General features: G+C 37.8%; 1 protein-coding gene across 1 annotated transcript in view; it reads right to left on the bottom strand.

Annotated features, from left to right (window-relative positions):
* Window positions 1–19,523, bottom strand: part of LOC149529610 (uncharacterized) — a 227,481-nt gene that overhangs the window by 21,601 nt on the left and 186,357 nt on the right. Inside the window, exon 6 of the mRNA XM_089810040.1 lies at window positions 13,242–13,377. Coding sequence (XP_089666166.1) covers window positions 13,242–13,377 — 136 coding nt within the window. The remainder of the gene's footprint in view (window positions 1–13,241; window positions 13,378–19,523) is intronic.

Genomic DNA, 19,523 nt, shown 5'->3' with positions numbered 1-19,523 from the left:
AGAGACTAGAGATGTTGTATCAAAGATCATGTGTGATGTTGGTGAGCCGACAGTTGGCATGGTTCCTGCTAGTAATACTCCCTTGGTGATATCTTCAGAGGTAGTAGTTAGTTCCAACATGGTTAATGATCAATTGCAGTTAGTTTCATCTGGATTGCAGTCTGAGCCATTGACTGAGATTGGCGCATTCTATTGGCATTACACTGTGAGGTATGCTCATCAATTTACCTTTGATGACCATGTTGATGAGATGATGATACAGAGATGTACTTTGGTTCCTAGTGCTTGTCATCAGTTATGGGACGGTTTGACGCCTCGGGATGAGAGTGGTGATGGGCATGACATGGTGATAGATTCTGTGGTTGACAGCTTGATAATACATGACTTAGAGCAGGAGTTTGGGAGTGATGCTTCAACGGTTGTTGTTATTGATTCTACTCCTTTGGCTATGACATCTCCTAACTTAGCTGGTGATTAGTCACAGTGGGTTGTATCACTTGTTCATGGTGAGTTGTTGACTGAGGTTGGTTCTTTTTATCAACATTATACTGCAGGGTATGTACATCAGTTAGCATTTGATCCTTGTGTTGAGGAGTTGATGGCAGGCAAATTTGGTTTGGGTTCCATTTCTTGCTGTTTATCTTGTGATGTCTTTTCACCATCAGTAGTGCATGGGAGTATGGTTATGAGACAGTGGCCGGTGATCTGCAGAGTTGTGTTGACTGCAGGAGTTGTACAGTGTGTGGATTCTCCATACTTGGTACAATTTCATTTGGGAGCGTTCACCATTGTTGCAGAGTTGGATTGTACATTCCATATAGGCCAGTGGGATGCGTTGATGGTATTTACTATGTTGGCAATTGTGATTTTGGAGTTTGGTTGAGCTGTAATTGTCAGTTTGATTATGGATTCCTCTTGGTTATATTGCAGAGGATATTACAGGAGCCTGTGTTAATTGATAGTAGTATAGTTCATCACTACATTTGGGATCCAGGCGGATTGATTGGTTTATTATTCAACCATTGCTTGGGGACAAACAATTTCAAGAAGGGCGGATTGTCATGTCCCCATTTTGGAGGCAATTTGATTTAATTAATTAAATTAATTAAGTTGTCCAAAATAATGAATATTTTATGAGGATGACTAATTAATTATTTTAATTAAATAAATAAGTGATATTAAGTTAATTATTTATAAAGTTATCAAATAAATAAATATTAAAAGGTAACTTCATATTTAATTAATTTAATAAAGTGACTTGAATTATAAAATATTTTTTATAAAGTCACTAATAGATAAAATAAAATAATGTTCTAGAAGTTTCTGGAGAAAGTGGAGGAAAAGAATAAATAGGCACCCCGGGCTTCATTCTAATCATCCAGTTGTTTTATTTCTCTCTTGACATCAAATTGTGATTCAGTCACATTGTCTGTTGTGGAGCCAAGTGGTTTTAGATAGTCAGTTGATCTTTGGGAACGAAAACTCCCTTGGATTAGCATAACTGAAGAAGTGAAATATCTTCTAAAGGGTTGCACAATTGGAGGTGATACTTCAGTCACTTCAACTAGGGCATCATTGGGCCTAAGGCCATTTTCAGCATTTCAGCATTTCAGGAGGCAATTTTAACAGGGCTGAAATTATTGGAGGTCATTTCTAGTAGGTCTGCAGGTTGAAAAAGCAGTCTGAAAAAAGCAAGCCGAAAAAGCAAAACCGAAAAAAAGCAGTTCGAAAAAAGCAGGCCGAAAAAGAAAAACCGAAAAAAAAAGGCAGTTCGAAAAAGCAGCTCCGAAAAAAGGCAATCCGAAAAAGCAGTTCGAAAAAGCAAAACGAAAAAAGAAAATTCGGAAAAAGCAAGTGAAAAAAGCAGATCGGAAAAAAAAAGCAAGCAGAAGGGACAGCATTGAAGGAAAATATTATAGCCATCCACAATCAGGTTCTTCACTTCTCATTTGGCATATTTTCTGAGAAATATAAGTTTTCAGCTGAGTACAAAATATAGCTTCAGCACTTCATTATTTCACCTTGTACTTGTCTTTGTTTGCCATTTGACATTATTGGTATCAAAGGAAGGCTAGGATTTTGCAATTGAAAGAGCGATGTAATTTTTAGATTATCTATATTGCAACCCTAGAGTTGATGATCAGCTTATTAGTTTGCATTCCAATTGTTTGACAAAATGTCAATTGACTGTAAGTTCTCTTTTTGGCATAAATAATGTTATAATTTTGCATACTAAGTGTTTATATTAAAGTGCATTAATGCCATCTTAGGTTGCATCCAAAGTATTTGTCTTAATTACTAGTTGCTGTAGCTGCATATTGCAAGTAGTTTAAGTCACATATTTGTATTGTATATTGTCAAAATTAGTTGCACATTCATGTTAGGTCATTGTTTAGACAATCTGGAGTCTTTTTGTAAGCATTCTCTTTGATGCAAATCGAAACAAGAGTCATTGCAGCAATTTGAAAAGTTATATCAGTCATATGGCCCCTTGTATGCAAAGTGTTTGACAAAATTCTTCGAGCCTTCAATCAGCATTTTAAGGTCGGAATTGAGCAGGACCATTATAGTGGTACCAAAGCTTGCTTGCAAAGTGTTTGACGAAATGTCAAACAACTTAAGTATAAAGATTTTTGGTGTTTGAAGGAGTTATAACCTATTGGGGTTATTACAAAATGTTGCTATGGTTCTGCTTGATTCTGAGAAGGTCTATGATAGAATTGAATGGCCCTTTGTCTTGGGTATGCTTCAGGTTTTTCGTTTTCCTTCATATTTCTTCATATTTCAGCAAATGGATCAATATTCTCCTTAAAGATTCCTCCACGGTTTCTGATATCAATGGTGAAATGTCAGACAACATTAAGCTTCAAAAGTCAATAAGGCAGAGGCGTCCTATTGCTCTTGCATTATTAGTTATTGCAGCAGATGCCTTATTCTACATCCTCAGGACTCCTCAGTTGGGTACTCCCATTAGAGGTATTATTCTTCCTAATAAGGAAACATTCCTTAATGCCCAATTTGCTGATGATATTACTTTGTTTGTTAAGTTGGAGGAAAAGAATTTTGACAATATGTATCAAAGGCTGCAATGTTTTTGCTTGGTTTCTAGAGCCAAAGTGGCTACTCATAGGTCTTCTATTATTGGTTGGCACCTTGACCCTCCAGAATGGTTTGTCTCCAATCCAAGGGCTGGCAGTGGCTTGGTCCCAACTCAATTGTTAGGTATCTAGGGATCCCATTTTCTATTGATTCCGCTTTAAAAGATATGTGGTCATGACTTTTCTCTAAAATTGAGAAAAAATACTTGAAGTGGCAGACCAATCTTCTTTCTTTGGCTAGGAGGGTGCAAGTTGTACAGAAGGTTTTGTCAGCATATCACATCTACTTCTCTTTTGCATGGTTATTTTCTAATTATCAATCCAACAGTCTTGAGATGATTATGAGGGACTTCTTGTGGTTAGATGGGCTGGGAAACAAAAGAGGCATTGTGTCAAGTGGGAGTGGTGCTATCTTCCTAAAGATCAGGGAGGACTATGTCTTAAGGATCTAAAAACCCATGGGATTGCATTGGCCTCTGAATGGATTCTGAAATCCGTTTATGGGGATGAACCTTGGAAGGTTCTGCTGAGAAACAACATTGACAAATACATCATCAAAAAAAGGAAAAGTTGGATCGGTGTTCCTTTCTGTGACAAAGTCTTTGGTAATTTCCAGCTATCTATTTTTTGGTTCTAAAATCTCCCAATCTCTTTGGAAGGCATGGTGTCAAGTTAGGGAATTTATAATGTTTAGGGGTGCTAGTGGAGGACCTCCTACGTACTCTGTTATAGATAGATCTTTGTGGTGGGGTGTGGAGTCTAATGGTAAATCCTTAGCATCAACCCAAGTGTGTTCTGCAAAAAATTAGCATAAATATGGCATCTCCATGGTGCAAGATATCTTAATTGATAATCGGTTAGGCACTTGGGAAGTAATCGATGCTAAATTTAACATTCCTAGTTCTCAAAAGAAAGACTTACTCCACTATCAACAAGGCTGTGAGAAGGTTTTTTCCAGGGCGTATCATGAATACTAAGCAATTTCTGCAATGGGTTAACTGGAAAGATGGCACAAAAATTCATAAGATTTCAGCTAAACAGATATATCGTATTTTTAAAAGGGATTCTTTTTCTTTTGATAGAGTGAAACAAGGCTGGGGTTTGAGTTGGCCCATCTCTAAATGACATTTTATCTTTGACTTCTTTTTGGCATTCTCCTTGTGAGCCTAAAAAAGATTGTTTTAGATGGATGTTACTTCTTAGAAAACTTGCAATTGGTTATGCTAATCCTCATGATCAGAATAGCATTATTATGTGTGAGTTTTGCTCTGTTCCTGAAACCTATGAACACCTCTTTTTTATTGTAGTTATGCATGTGGTATTTGATCTATTATTATGTGTGAGTTTTGCTCCGTTCCTGAAACCTATGAACACCTCTTTTTTATTGTAGTTATGCATGTGGTATTACTTGGAACGATAAGGTTTCTCATGGAGTGAAACCCTTTCTGGATACGTGGAGTCTTTTGATTTATTGATTAATACCTTCTGGTCTGTGTTAACTTGTGAGATTTTGTGGATCCTATGGAAGGACAGGAATTGAGAAATCTTTCAAAGGAAAAGGAGACAACTTACAAAGTTTGGTTGTAAATTCACACACTTTCATATTATATCTCAGGTTGCAGCTGCACTAGAAATCACCAAGGACAGGTTTATGATCCTAACGAGGGAAGGACAAATGTTGATCCACAAAAAGGATATGATCTCATGCCAATATTTCTTTGTGCACAAGGACATGCTGAACAAAAGGGAACTTGAAAATTTGAACCAGTTCATCAAGAAGCTTAAGATTGATGACATGCCAGTTGATAATAGGGATCTTCCAATTGAGATCCCTGAAGCTGATAATAGAAACAACAATGTTCAATCTTATAGTATTAGATGATATTAATGCTGTTGCTATGGCAAAAAATTTGTCCAAGTAGGTTATAGTTCTTTACAGTATTGTATATCAACTCCATGTTGTTATTATCGTGTATATGTGGGAACTGGTCTATAAATGGGACCTGGGCTATATGCTTTAGGCTATTATGATGTCTTATAGCTAGGGGGTATCTCCTTAATCTTTCAGAATTGGCTTCTTAAAGCTCTTTTGATGTATTTCCAGTCTTCAATTTTTCAAATATCAAAGTTGTCCTTGCTTAGTAAGAAGCATATGCAAAAGCAAGGACTGGTCTTCACATTTAGTATAAAATTTGCCTTTTCTATCTTGTTTAGCTTACTCTTATAATGATATATCAACATGTCATACTGCTGAACATTAAAACTAATATCTATGTTGAAAATCCATTTATAGTTTTTGTTCTAGTCAAATATTCAATAATTACACTTAAGCTTCCTTAGGATAATGCATCGCATAGTAGTTTGCATATGAGACACCTAGGAATTTGCACATGGTGTAGATGAAATTCCACTTTAGGAGGTGATAGTTATTATCATATTCCACTTTATGTGTGAGATCTTTAGTGCACATATCACATTGTCATCTTCCACATGTTTCACATACTTCATGTCTAATGGAGGATGTTCCACCTATGGTAGACACGTGATTTCACCTTGTCTAAGTGATAACTTTTCTTCTTTTTATCAGTCTCTTATTGTCTTGCCTATATAAGTAGGTATATCTACACCATACTTAAGCATTATTGATATATTATTGATCATTATTGAATCAAGTCAACTAATTGATCATAATAGTTTATCTCTCTTGTAATGACCCTGCTCAAATCTGATCCCAAAATGCTAATAAAGGTTCAAGAAAACACTTTGCATACAAGGGTCATATGACTGATATAAAATTTCAGTTTGCTTTTATGACTCTTTCCTTCACTTAGCATTAATAAGAATGCTTGCAAGAAGACTACCTAACATGAATGTGCAACTTATTTTGACAATCTTCAATGCATATATGTGACTGAAACTACTTGCAATATGCAGCTACAGCAATTAGTAATTTTGACAAACACTTGGGATGCAAAATTATAACATTATTTATGCCAAAAAAGAGAACCTACAGCCAATTGACATTTTGTCAAACAATTGGCATGCAAACTAATAAGCTGATCATGAATGATGAATACATATTCAATTACACTATATCAGACCAGCAAATTATGTCTCCTTTATTGCACATAAAATGTTAACTACAATGCTAGTATGAAATGGCCAAGACTCTTGGCTTAAATCCACAACAATAATGCTTAAATCTGTTACAACTTTCACCTACAGCCTTATTTTCTAATATGCATCTAAATGATAGGAATAATGCATGTAATATCCAAAGGAACCTGATTGTAGATGGCTGTAATAATTTTCTCCAATGCTGCCTTTCTGCTTTGCTTTTTCATTTTCTTTTTTCGGATCTGCTTTTTCGCTTTGCTTTTTCGGACTGTTTTTTCGGATCTGCCTTTTCGGACTACTTTTTTGGGTTTGCTTTTTCGGACTCAAACCTTTAGGTAGTCTGAGTATACAAATTAAGCTCAACTTGAAATGGCTGAATACCACTTCCAAAGTGCAACCCTTCAGAAGATCTTTCACTTCCTCAATTATGCGATCTACTGGGAGGTATCGTTCCCAAAGACCAATAGACTATTTGAAACCCTTGGCTTCACAATAGACCATGTGATTGTATTCACAATCTGAAGTCAAGAGAAATGATAAAAATTGGATGATGAGAACGAAGCCCAGGATGCCTATTTATTCTTTTTCTCCACTTTCTCCAGAAACTTCTAGAACATTATTGTTATTTTATTTATTAAGTGACTTTATAAGATATTTTTCAAGTCACTTTATTAAATTAATTAAATATAAAGTTACCTTTTTAATATTTATTTATTTGATAACTTTATAAATAATTAACTTAATACCACTTATTTATTAAATTAAAATAATTAATTAGTCATCCTCATAAAATATTCATTATTTTGGACAACTTAATTAATTAAATTAATTAAATCAAATTACCGCCAAAAAGGGGACATTACAGTCCGCCCCTCTTGAAATTGCTTGACCTCAAACAATTCACCCCTTGGATCCCACAAGAAGAACTGCATAATGTCCCTGTCATCGCCAAACAACTCCTGCAACATTTGCTCAATCCATCTGTCGTTCTCTCGTACCAACTCAATACCACCAACGCATTCCATTGGCCTAAGTGGAATGTACAAACCACCTCTGCAACAATGGTGAACATTATCGAATGAAATTGTACCCAGCATGGAGAATCCACATACTGTACAACTCCTGCAGTCAACACAACTCTGCAGATCATCGGCCACTTTCTCATAACCATAACTCCCATGCATCACTGATGGTGAATAGTCATCACATGATAGATAGCAAGAACTAGAACCCAAACCAAATATGATGACCATCAAGTCCTCAACACCTGGATCCAATGCAAACTGATGAACATACCCTGTAGTATAATGCTGATTAAAAGAACCAACCTTAGTCGACAGCTCGCCATACACAGGTGATGCAACCCACTGCAATTGATCACTAACCAAGCCGGAACTAACTACTACTTCCAAAGATATTGCCAAGGGAGTAGTGTCACTAGCAGGAACCATGCCCATTGTCGGCTCACCAACATCACACATGATCTCTGATACAACATCACTAGTCTCCTTGCCATCCATAGTAGAGACCAACACCAAGTCAAACATACCACCATGCTTAGCTACAGCGCCCAACTCAACTGATCCTGCCTCTAGTGGAAACGAACCAAACATGCCAATATTGGTATCGAGGACAGATATATCCTCATCTCCACTGCCTCTATCAACCTTGACCATGGACATCCTCAGATCACCAGACACCGCGGTTGGTGACTGTACAAAATCTGGTAAAGACTGAAGTCGCTCTAACTCCATGGTCACCTCAGCCAAATGAAAATATGACTCCTCGAAAGCCAACTGTGTACTCTCAAGGAACTCAGAAATCACCTCGAGCTGCTAATTGAGCTCACTCACCTCATCTTCCTTGACCAATAATGCGTCATATGTTGTACTGCCCCACTCCATAAGATAATCTCTATCGGCTACCAACTGCATATAATTCTGTCTTAGAATACCTCATCTTCCTTGACCAATAATGCGTCTCATATGTTGTACTGCCCCACTCCATAAGATAATCTCTGTCAGCTACCAACTGCATATAATTTTGTCTCAGAATCCGGATTGCCTCCCATAAAAAGTGGATCTCTATAAAGGAAAGATAACTGCCTCCCTGCTCATCACTAGTAGGAGAACCCCATCCGTAAACTGCTAACGATTGACGAGTAGCATCGAAATGCTTGCAAGCAATAGCAATGTCTCGCTCACTAACTCTCAGCTGACTAGACACATGATTGCGTTGGCTGGTCAAACTCCTAAACTCTACCCCTAGTACACTGTCCAAAGGAGTAACCTCAGAATAGCTATCGTCTGCAATACTGCCATCCAAATTCTGTAGTCCAACTGCTGAACTCGTATCATCAAACGGAGTGACTAAAGCATCAACATAAACCTCCGTATCAAAGGAACCCGCTGAAGAGGCTAAGTCCTCAACATTGTTAACAACATCCTCCTCGGTGTCATCTGTAATAATCAAATCCTGGGACTCTTCTGTAAACTCTGTCATATTTGAGGGATCATCAACCCATTCCAACAAGAATGGTCGACTGGATGCATGAACAATGCCCAGCACAGGTGTATAAAAACTAATTCTAGCATCAAACAAGTTGCTGGCATGGATGAGAACTACACCTGGTAAACTACTAATCAAGTCCATGATAGTGCAATAGATACTACTACCAAAGAATGATAGATATCTCCGGTCAAAACAATCCCAAGTACTGAAATAAGGATTCCAACATCTAATCCACGAACGGAAATCAATTGGAAACTCAAGTAAACTCCTCACTTGAGTAATGTTAACAATACCAACTGACTTCACGCACTTGTTAACTGTACCCACTACAATCTCTGAATCTGAAGTGTGAATGCTAGACATACTCATATCATCATCAACATGTGACCCAACTGTAAAAGAAAACTTGCTCCCTGCCATATGCGCCAATTCCTGAATTGAACTCACCTCTAGACGAAGCTCGTCCACATCTCTCTCAGAATCCTGGAGAGCCAACTGAGTATACATCAAGGAATTCTGAGTATCCTCCAGCTCATGAGAAAATCGGTCGACCTCCTCTTCCTTCTTCAATGCATCTAAATAGATCCCCACAAGATTAAGGAGATGATCGCGATCTGAAAGTAGGTGTATGTAACTTACCTTCATTGCTTCCATGCCTTCCTTGATCTGCTGTAAGTCGTCACAAGAACAACCTGCTATGACTCCTTTTTGTCTCTCCTGCAGTTGAATCATCCAAATGTGATTCTCGATCAATCCACGCATCCTGTCATGATGAGATAAAACCGCGACAATATCCTTTTTCTTCATCTTCAGCTGGCTTGCCAAAACACGTGAAGAACTACTAACCTCTATCTCATGCGAAGAAGCATCCAACTGTGCTTGATACTCATTTTCTGTAAAGTCTTGAATGCTCACTTTTTGATCAATCGTACTATCCTCAAACATGACAGTATCCTCAATTGTTGTAACTTCATCCAGCTCAACTGTATTGGAATCACTATTTGTGTCAATCACACAGTCTTTTGTGCCTGTGATATCACCTTTTGATGCAACTGGCTCAACCTGCACAACATCTGTAACCACTTCTTCCTGTGAAGATGATGCAGATAAACCATTACCTGAAGATGTGCTAATGTCTCCCTGTATCGAATCAGCATGTCTGTTAAACTCCTCATACAAGTTTTTGCTTGTCATAGGAAAAGTACTTCGATCCTTAGGCCTTTTAATCACGTTTTTTAACCACGTACATGCCATAGGTGACACATTCCTCTTTTTTGTCCAAACCCACCATAAATCTTCTACCAAAAGTTTAAAAATTTCATCCTCCCCCTCAAACAAGATTGTGAACATGATGGAGTGCATCGATGCTAATACGCTGCTGGGATGAAACTCATCCATAATATTCCAAAATGTGTTAAACATCCTGTGAATGTCACCGATACAACCTATTGCCAGCATAATGTTTTCAAATCTACACCTTGCAAATACTTCAAGTAATCTTGCCCTTTTTGTGAAATAAGGGTCTTGGATGTTGTCCAACTTTTCGAAGCTTTTTACCATGGCGTGAAGTATCTCTCTCATAATCTGATCGTCATAAGAATTAAGGCCAACTATTATCCTCATGATTTCACTAGTGCAAGAGAGAGTTGCAAGTCTTATCACCTCATCATGATGTCTCAATAAGCGGGGCTTAACCAACGAACCAAATGTTGGAGATAAAACTGTTTGCATAGCATCAGGTTTTGACTGATCAATCTTGCCTAAATAATTTTCCACCTCCTCCAAATTTTTTAGAAGGTCCTCTGTTCGCTGAAATGGGTAATCTAATTTCTTCTTTGCATTGTGCATTCTTTCTTCCAAATCCCTGTCTCCTATTAACACCATACTGATAATTGAATTCATTCTGAAATAACCCAGTCAGGCTGACAAGAAACCGCTCTGATACCACTGTAATGACTCTGCTCAAATCTGATCCCAAAATGCTGATAAAGGTTCAAGAAAACACTTTGCATACAAGGGTCATATGACTAAGATAAAATTTCAGTTTGCTTTTATGGCTCTTTCCTTCACTTAGCATTAATAAGAATGCTTGCAAGAAGACTCTAAATTGACTAAACAATGACCTAACATGAATGTGCAACTTATTTTGACAATCTTCAATACATATATGTGACTGAAACTACTTGCAATATGCAGCTACAGCAACTAGTAATTTTGACAAACACTTGGGATGCAAAATTATAACATTATTTATGCCAAAAAAGAGGACCTACAGCCAATTGACATTTTGTCAAACAATTGGCATGCAAACTAATAAGCTGATCATGAATGATGAATACATATTCAATTACACTATATCAGACCAGCAAATTATGTCTCCTTTATTGCACATAAAATGTTAACTACAATGCTAGTATGAAATGGCCAAGACTCTTGGCTTACATCCGCAAGAATAATGCTTAAATCTGTTACAACTTTCACCTACAGCCTTACCTTCTAATATGCATCTAAATGATAGGAACAATGCATGTAATAGCCAAAGGAACTTGATTGTAGATGGCTGTAATAATTTTCTCCAATGCTGCCTTTCTGCTTTGCTTTTTCTGATCTGCTTTTTTCGGATCTGCTTTTTCGCTTTGCTTTTTTGAACTGCTTTTTCGGATTTTCTTTTTCGGGTCTACTTTTTTTGGACTGCTTTTTCAGACTGCTTTCAAAAAACTCAAACCCTCAGGTAGTCTAAGTATACAAATTAAGCTCAACTTGAAATGGCTGAATACCACTTCCAAAGTGCAACCCTTCAGAAGATCCTCAATTATGCGATTTATTGGGAGGTATCATTCCCAAAGACCAATAGACTATCTAAAACCCTTGACTTCACAATAGACCTTGTGATTGTATTCACAATCTGATGTCAAGAGAAATGATAAAAACTGGATGATGAGAATGAAGCCCAAGATGCCTATTTATTCTTTTTCTCCACTTTCTCCAGAAACTTCTAGAACATTATTTTTATTTTATTTATTAAGTGACTTTATAAGATATTTTTCAAGTCACTTTATTAAATTAATTAAATATAAAGTTACCTTTTTAATATTTATTTATTTGATAACTTTATAAATAATTAATTGAATACCACGCATTTATTTAATTAAAATAACTAATTAGTCATCCTCATAAAATATTTATTATTTTGGACAACTTAATTAATTAAATCAAATTACTGCCAAAACGGGGACATTACATCTCTTGTGCTATTCTTTGGGTTTCTAGATCTTGACACATTGCCTATATATAAGTAGGCCTATTATATACATTTTTATTATGTACATTACAATAATATCATTTTTGCATCTTAATGCAATTGTCTTGCCACTCTCTTGTGGAACTTATCTGGGTATTCCATTTGATCTTGGGGGTGGTGTAGAGTCACCTAAAACTCAGACAATTTCTGTACAGAACAACTTCATGTATATTGATATTTATCTCTCATCCGGTGAAAGTGTAATATAGATGTGTCTAATGTCATAGTCCTTTATTTTGTCAACTAGCTCTCTCACATGCTTGATCCACATTGAAGATTTTAGTATTCGTTGTGTTAGACATAATTGCCTTTACAATGATCATCAAATTGCCTTCAATGTCTATGGCATTCAGAGTTTGCCTTCTGCACCATTGAATACAACTGTACAGAGCTCTAAATTCAGCCTCATTGTTGGAGCCATTTGGAACCTGAATTGCCCCTCACCGTAATGGTGACCCTCTTTGGTATTGGATTATGAAGCCACATCTCAACCAAATAGGTTTAGACTTGGATGCCCCATCAAAATTTAGCTTTAATCTGCCAGTGGAGGGCAAGAAAATCTCATCTATATATATATGGTCATGCCTAATAAATGACCCTCTAGGAAAATCTTGGAAATGTGTCCCCTACCATATATAATGCACTGACAAGAAACCCTTGAAATTGAGGGTAAAGCATGCACTTAACCATACCAAAAAGAAAATTAATATTACAATTAAACATGCATAACAATGTAACATTGCACATAACAATAAGATAAGCTAGCTAATCATTTCACTTTCGTTTGAGATATGTTATGTTCTTTCACTTTCATTCTAATTTTTACATGTTCTTTTGCATTGTGCAATTCAAATAACAAGAAAAAAGTTATTATAAAAAATGTAATAGTCCCCTAATGTGTGCCTTGCAATGACCTAAGGAGAATTTTCACTTAGATTTCCTTAATGGGATCTAATATTAAGCTAGCTAGACTTGGTCTAGGCTCCCTTATTAGAAATGTGACAAATAAACCTATTCTATCATCTAACAATCCAAAACATATTGCCGAAAGAATGAAATCAATTATAACTATAAAATGCTCTTAAACTAACAAATATGTTTATTCAAAAACAAACATGAAATAAAAATCTATAGCACTCTAAAGCATCGCGTTAACATTTTTTAAATGGGAAAGAGGTGAGAAAAAAATGTTTCAACTTCATACAGATACACACCTTCAAAATGACATCGTACAAGGAGACTATAATTGTTTTGAATACTGATAATCTTTGGCAAGCCTTCCAATTTTGCAGCATTAACAAACTCCACTACACCATACGGTGTTTCATTAGAGACACCTATATACCGCACCTGAAAGAAACCATGCAAAATTTATCAATTACACCATACATGTTAGAAGAAATTTTTAATTGGATGATAGCAAATGAAAGAACACTAACTATCAATTTTATATCATTTTGTAATATGTTTTTGTTGGAATTTCAAATTAATTGGTTGTCCTTGGAGCTTGCCATTCACCTACCTGTCAGAGATTGAGATCCCCAAATTTCATCTGACACTACGGTCCCAACAATCAAGACATTTATTGCGGGTAGGTAAGTTTGAATTTGAAAATGTGTGGGAAATTTTTGTGTGGACAGAAAAAAGACAAAAGGAGGGAATGTTTTATTCATTCCATTATTCATTCTAGGTGATTCAGAAGAGTTAAATAGAACAGCAGCAGTATAAGAATTTATTAGTGTGCAGCAACACGGGTGAATGAGTTTTTGTGTTTTGTGAAAGTGAAATTTTGTCCTATATAAGCAGTGATTGCTCCAGGCTTATTGTATGCAGCCACACATTGTTGTGCAAGTTTACTTTATTATCAAAAGTAGTAGTTAGTTGTTTTGTTTTTTCTAGGTTTGTAGTTTTACACTCCAGATTTGTAATAGTTTGTTTTCCGGTTAATAAAAAGCAAGCAAGCAAGCAAACTTGCCCATCTCCAGTGTATTGTGTTGGTCTTGTCTCCATTTATTTATTTCGTTGCGCATTTAGTTGTTTGGAAAAACAGAGCAGAAACCTCTGTTCTTGCTTTGTGTGTTTTCTAGAATGTTGTTTTTAAATTTTCACGGTGGGTTAACATGCTAATTTACCGAGTGTTAACATTGCTCGGGTTTGTCTCGGTTTGTGTTTTTGCCGAGTGGTTCCTGTATTGATCGAGTGATTCGGTCCTTGCTATGCCGAGCAGCTCGGGGTTAACATGTCTTTCCCCTATTTTTTTTTGACATGGTATCAGAGCCATTTGGCCCCACATCCTTGTGAGTTTCGGCATTTGTTTTTTCTAGATATTTAAGTTTGTTTTGTAGGAGATGAAGGAAAGACATGGCAGCAACCACCATCCTTTAACGGAAAAAATTATGATACTTGGGCAAAGAAGATGAAAACCATTATGGTTGCAAATGATTTGTGGGAGTTTGTGATAAATGGGTTCAATGATGTAACAAACCCAACATAGTATGCTGCCCTCACCAACAATCAAATGACTTAGCTGAAGGAGTCAAGGAGGAAGGATGCAAAAGTGTTAAGCTTGATTGAGGCAGCCATGACAAAGGTGATTTTTCCCAAGATAGTAGCCACTAACTATTCAAAGGAAGCATGGGATATCCTTGAGATGAATTTCAAAGGGATTGATAAAGTCTGTGTAGTGAATTACAAATGATTCGAAAAGAGTTTGAGAACTTTCAAATAAAGGAAAATGAGTCTATTGCAGACTTTAGCTCAAGGATCTTTGGTTTGATAAACCAATTGAAGTCAAATGGAGAGGATTATGAGGAGCAGACAATGGTGGAATGTAGTCAGAATAAATAAATGTTATGTTAGTACTTGTTATTGTTAGTCTGCCTCCAAAATATGATAATTTGGGGATGACCGTTGAAGAGGCAAAAGACCTCACCACTTTGACAGTGGATGAGTTGATGAATATTCTCCAAACCCATGAGCATCGGATTAATAGATCAGAAACATCTTCCCAAGAGCAAGCTTTTAAAGTTCAAGCCAAAGCAAGAGGCAAGGGAGAGGAAGGAATGATTCCAGTAGAGGATCTAGAGGCAGAGGTCGTGGAAACTCCGAATAAAGAAATGTTGGAGGAGAAAGCTCAAGATGAGCAAGAAGCCAAGAGGGAGTGAGCAACTCTCACAATAGCTCTAAAGGAGGCAAGAAAAATTACAGCTCTAATAAGAGCAATGCGGAGTGTTATCGACATGAATTTGGGCATTATGCAAGCGAATGTTGGAAAAAGCAAAGTGGTCAGTCAAAGAAAAGGGCAAATGTGGGTGAAGAAAACAATTCCACAACCTTCATCATGTGCAACATTGGTGAAGATGGAAGCTCTGAAGTATGGCATTTGGACAACGGTTGCAACAACAACATCAGTGGCAATGAGAATTTATTTTCAGTTATTGATGAGAGTTTCAAGTTTGAAATTAGAATGGGAAACAATGAGATCATTCCTATTGTGGCAAGGGATCTATTATGGTATGTACCAAGCAAGGTGAGAAGAGAGAAATTCAAAATGTTTATTTTGCTCTAGGTATGAAGCACAATTTGATGAGTGTTGGACAATTCATTCAAAATGGTTACAAATTGCTGATGGAAAATGACAAGTGTGTCATTTATAAGAAAGATGGGAGTAAGAAGATACCTGCAACAGTTCAAATGACAATGAACCGGATGTTCCATTTGAGGATAGAGACATGTTTCTCTTCTCAATTTGTTGCTGCACCTCCTAAGAATGCATGTACAACAGTACATCAGCAATTAGCTCTAAAGAGCGTGATTGAAGACCCCTCCAAGCTATGGCATCTTAGGTGTGGAAATCTTGGTTATGCTGGTTTGAATTTATTGTCCAAGAAAAGAATGGTAGATGGTTTGCCTAATATTGTAAAGTCATGTGACAAGTGTGAGGCTTGTATTTTGGGTAAGTAACATAGGCTTTCCTTTGATTTTGGTAATTCTAGAAGGGCAAGGGCACCATTAGAGCTGGTGCATACTGATTTAGTTGGCCCTATGCAAATCACTTCTGTTGGGGGGAGTACATATTTTATGACATTCGTAGATGATTTCAACCATAGGACATGGGTATAATTTTTGATAAGTAAATCTGACGCATTTGATATGTTTGTAGAGTTTAAAGCCTAGGCTGAAAAAAATGTGGATATTGTGTAAGAGTCCTAAGGTCAGATAGAGTAGGGAGTATAACTCCAATTCTTTTGTAAGTTTTTATGGGAAAAATGACATCAAGAAGGAGCTTACAGCCAGCTATACTCCACAAAAAAATGGAGTGGCCGAGAAGAAGAATAAAATCATTGTTGAGATAACACAGAGCATGATGGAAGCAAAGGGACTCCCAACTGAATATTGGGGAGATATTGTAGCAATAACAATATATTTGATAAATAGGTGTCCAACAAAGGCAATCTATGACAAGATTCCTCTTGAAGCATGGGCAAGACATAGATGGAGGGTTTAACACTTGAGGGTGTTTGGGTGTCTAGCATATGCACACGTAACAAATGAGCAAAGGCAAAAGTTGGATGACAAGGGCGTGAAGTGCATCTTCACTAGTTATAGTTCAGAATCAAAGGCATATAGATTGTATAACCTTGTCACCAAGAAGACCATCATTTCAAGAGATGTGGAGTTCATAGAAAATCAGTCATGGGATGGCTCGGTAGGCACTTCAAGTAAAGTGCCAATAATTGATGAAGAAGATGAAGTTGGTGATCAACATGATGAAGCAACAATAGATACAGATGGCTCTAGATAGTTCCGGATAGCCTCTGATAGAAACAGACAAAAAGGCAAGCAACCACAAGCAACTGGACATTTAGCTCTGGGTAGCTCTAGACAACTCTGGATTGGTGTACAACATGTACATAACTGCAATAGTAGTAGTGAAATTTTAGATCTTCTCTCGTTTCCCTATTGCCAAGAAAGACTAAGAGTTTAAAGGAGATATACCAAGATGAAAGGTATGATGAAGACTTCAATGAGAGTGTAAATTTTGCATTATTTTCTCATAGTGATCCAATTTATTTTGAGGAAGTTGTGAAGGAAAAGAAATGGTGTAAGGCCATGGATGAGGAAATAGATGCAATAGAGAGATATGAGACATGGAAGCTAACTGATTTGCCTCCCAAGAAGCAAGTTATTGGAGTCAAATGGGTCTATACGACCAAGTGCAATGCTGAAGGAAAAATAGATAGGCATAAAGCATGATTGGTGGTCAAAGGGTACAAACAAAAAAATGGTAGAGACTATGATGAGACATATGCCCCTGTTACAAAAATGGAAACCGTGCGTGCTGTCATAACAATTGCAGCCCAACACAAATGGAAGGTAAGTCAAATGAATGTGAAGTCCGCCTTTTAAATGGAGCATTAAAAAAAGAAGTGTATGTGGAGTAGCCACCTAGTTATGAAGTTTCGTGTGAAGAACACAAGGTGTATAGGCTGAAAAGAGCTCTTTATGGGTTGAAACAAGCTCCACGGGTATGATACAGTAGGATTGACTCATATTTGATGAGCAATGGCTTTAGCAAAAGCAATGGTGAGCCCACTCTTTACATCAAGGCAACTGATGGTAAAGTTTTAATTGTTGTCTTGTATGTAGATGATTTAATTTTTACTGGAAATGATACTTTCGTCATTGCTGATTTCAAAGAGGCCATGAAAAGTGAGTTTGAAATGACAGATTTGGGTCTCTTGAAGTACTTTCTAGGCATAGAAGTAAAACAAATGCATGATGACATCTTTATCTCTCAAGAAAAATATGCACATCAGATCTTAGAGAGATTTAAAATGCAAAATAGTAAGGCAGCCCCTGTTAGCCGACTGGATGGTTCCGGCGGTATTTTGTATTCTGTAGCCGACGGTCCGGCGATGTTTCTGTAGCCGCCGGACCGTCAGCTACAAATGTTTACCGTACAAGTAAAGAAGTCAACACATACAGACAATAATAGCAGAATAGCAGAATTATATTCGCAATAGTAGATGAATGATGATTTACAATGATCCTAGACGGGATATAAATACTACTGCCGAACCTTCCCGAAGGAGTCCGTTGGCCACAATTATTCTATCCGTTACAAACTATTTACCGCCGGACCGTCGGCTACGGAATACCGAAACACCGCCGGACCGTTGGCTACAAAATACAGAAACACCGCCGGACCGTCGGCTACAGAAACATCGCCGGACCGTCGGCTACAGAATACAAAATACCGCCGGAACCATCCAGTCGGCTAACACCATCCCCCCCAAAAAGAAAAGTCGTCTCCTGACGACTGACAAAATATCTGAGACAAATTAACAAACAAAATACATTAATAGAGTGACTACAACAAGAGAAATCTGCTTCTGTCATATCACTTCCACATTCATCCCGTTACATTTGTAGCCTCTGCTAACACAATACTGTCTCCTCAAGCTGACCTTGATAGCCACTTGTGCTGCTTTCTCTGTTTTCAATTCCTCGGTACCCTAAGCCAAGTGTCGCTGCACTGCCTCCAACCGGATGATCAGCTCCTCCCGAGCTCTTTACGCATCCACCAAGACAGCCTCACAGCCAACACCTGCTCCCACTGCCTCTGGTACACAGAAGGTCCATGCCTGTAGCAACTTCAACTCTTCTCAACTGGTCAGACTCCCACGACTGATATCCGCCACGACTGGGGGTCCAGGGGGCAACGCCCCCGGCAGGGTCGAGGGGCAGCGCCCCCGCGGGGTCCTGGGGCAGCGCCCCGGGTGCGTTAACACTTCACAACTCACACAGGAATGCACGGATCACACCATTTCTGTCATTATCTGCCGATTCTGCACTCTTTCTGGCAACCACGGATGCGTCCCTTTCCCTTTGGCATCATCTGTCACTCATTCTGAACAACTTGATTTTGTCGACGTTTTTTTTTTCTTTTTAGTACTGAACCTCTGACTGGCGCCCGCGTCCTACTCCACGGCCTTTCTGTCCTCACCTGCGGCCTTCCTAGCGTCGCCCGCGGCCTTCCTAATCTCCCTGCGGATTCCTACGTCACCCGCGGCCTTCATGTTCTCCCTACGGCCTTTTTGTTCTCCCCGCAGCCTGTTCTTCTCCTACCCGCAGGCTTTGTTTCCTTACCCGCGGACTATTCTTTCACTGGTAGTTAACGGCGAGGATTTTATAAAATATAATGCTCGCGGGGGCTCTCTCTTCTTTTTTTCTACCGGAGGAACTTATGCTGTCAGTCCTCCTCCTTTCTCTACCGGAGTAAAGTTATCCCACGGGGCTTTACCCTCCGCGAGAGTCTCTTGCTCGCGGACCCGCGGGACTTTCAATCCGCGGGACTTCCCGGCCGCTACCTTTTCTTTTTTTTTTTTCAATTTTTTTTGTTTTTTTTTTTTTTTTTAAAATTTTTTTTTTGTTTTTTTTTGTTTTTCATTTTTTTTTCGTTTTTTTTTTTTTTTTTTTTTAAAAGAAATCAA

Source organism: Cupressus sempervirens, chromosome 11, assembly GCF_028749045.1.
Source record: "Cupressus sempervirens isolate cs-2001-9-10 chromosome 11, ASM2874904v1, whole genome shotgun sequence".
NCBI lineage: Eukaryota > Viridiplantae > Streptophyta > Pinopsida > Cupressales > Cupressaceae > Cupressus > Cupressus sempervirens.
This window is presented reverse-complemented; position numbering and strand designations above follow the sequence as displayed.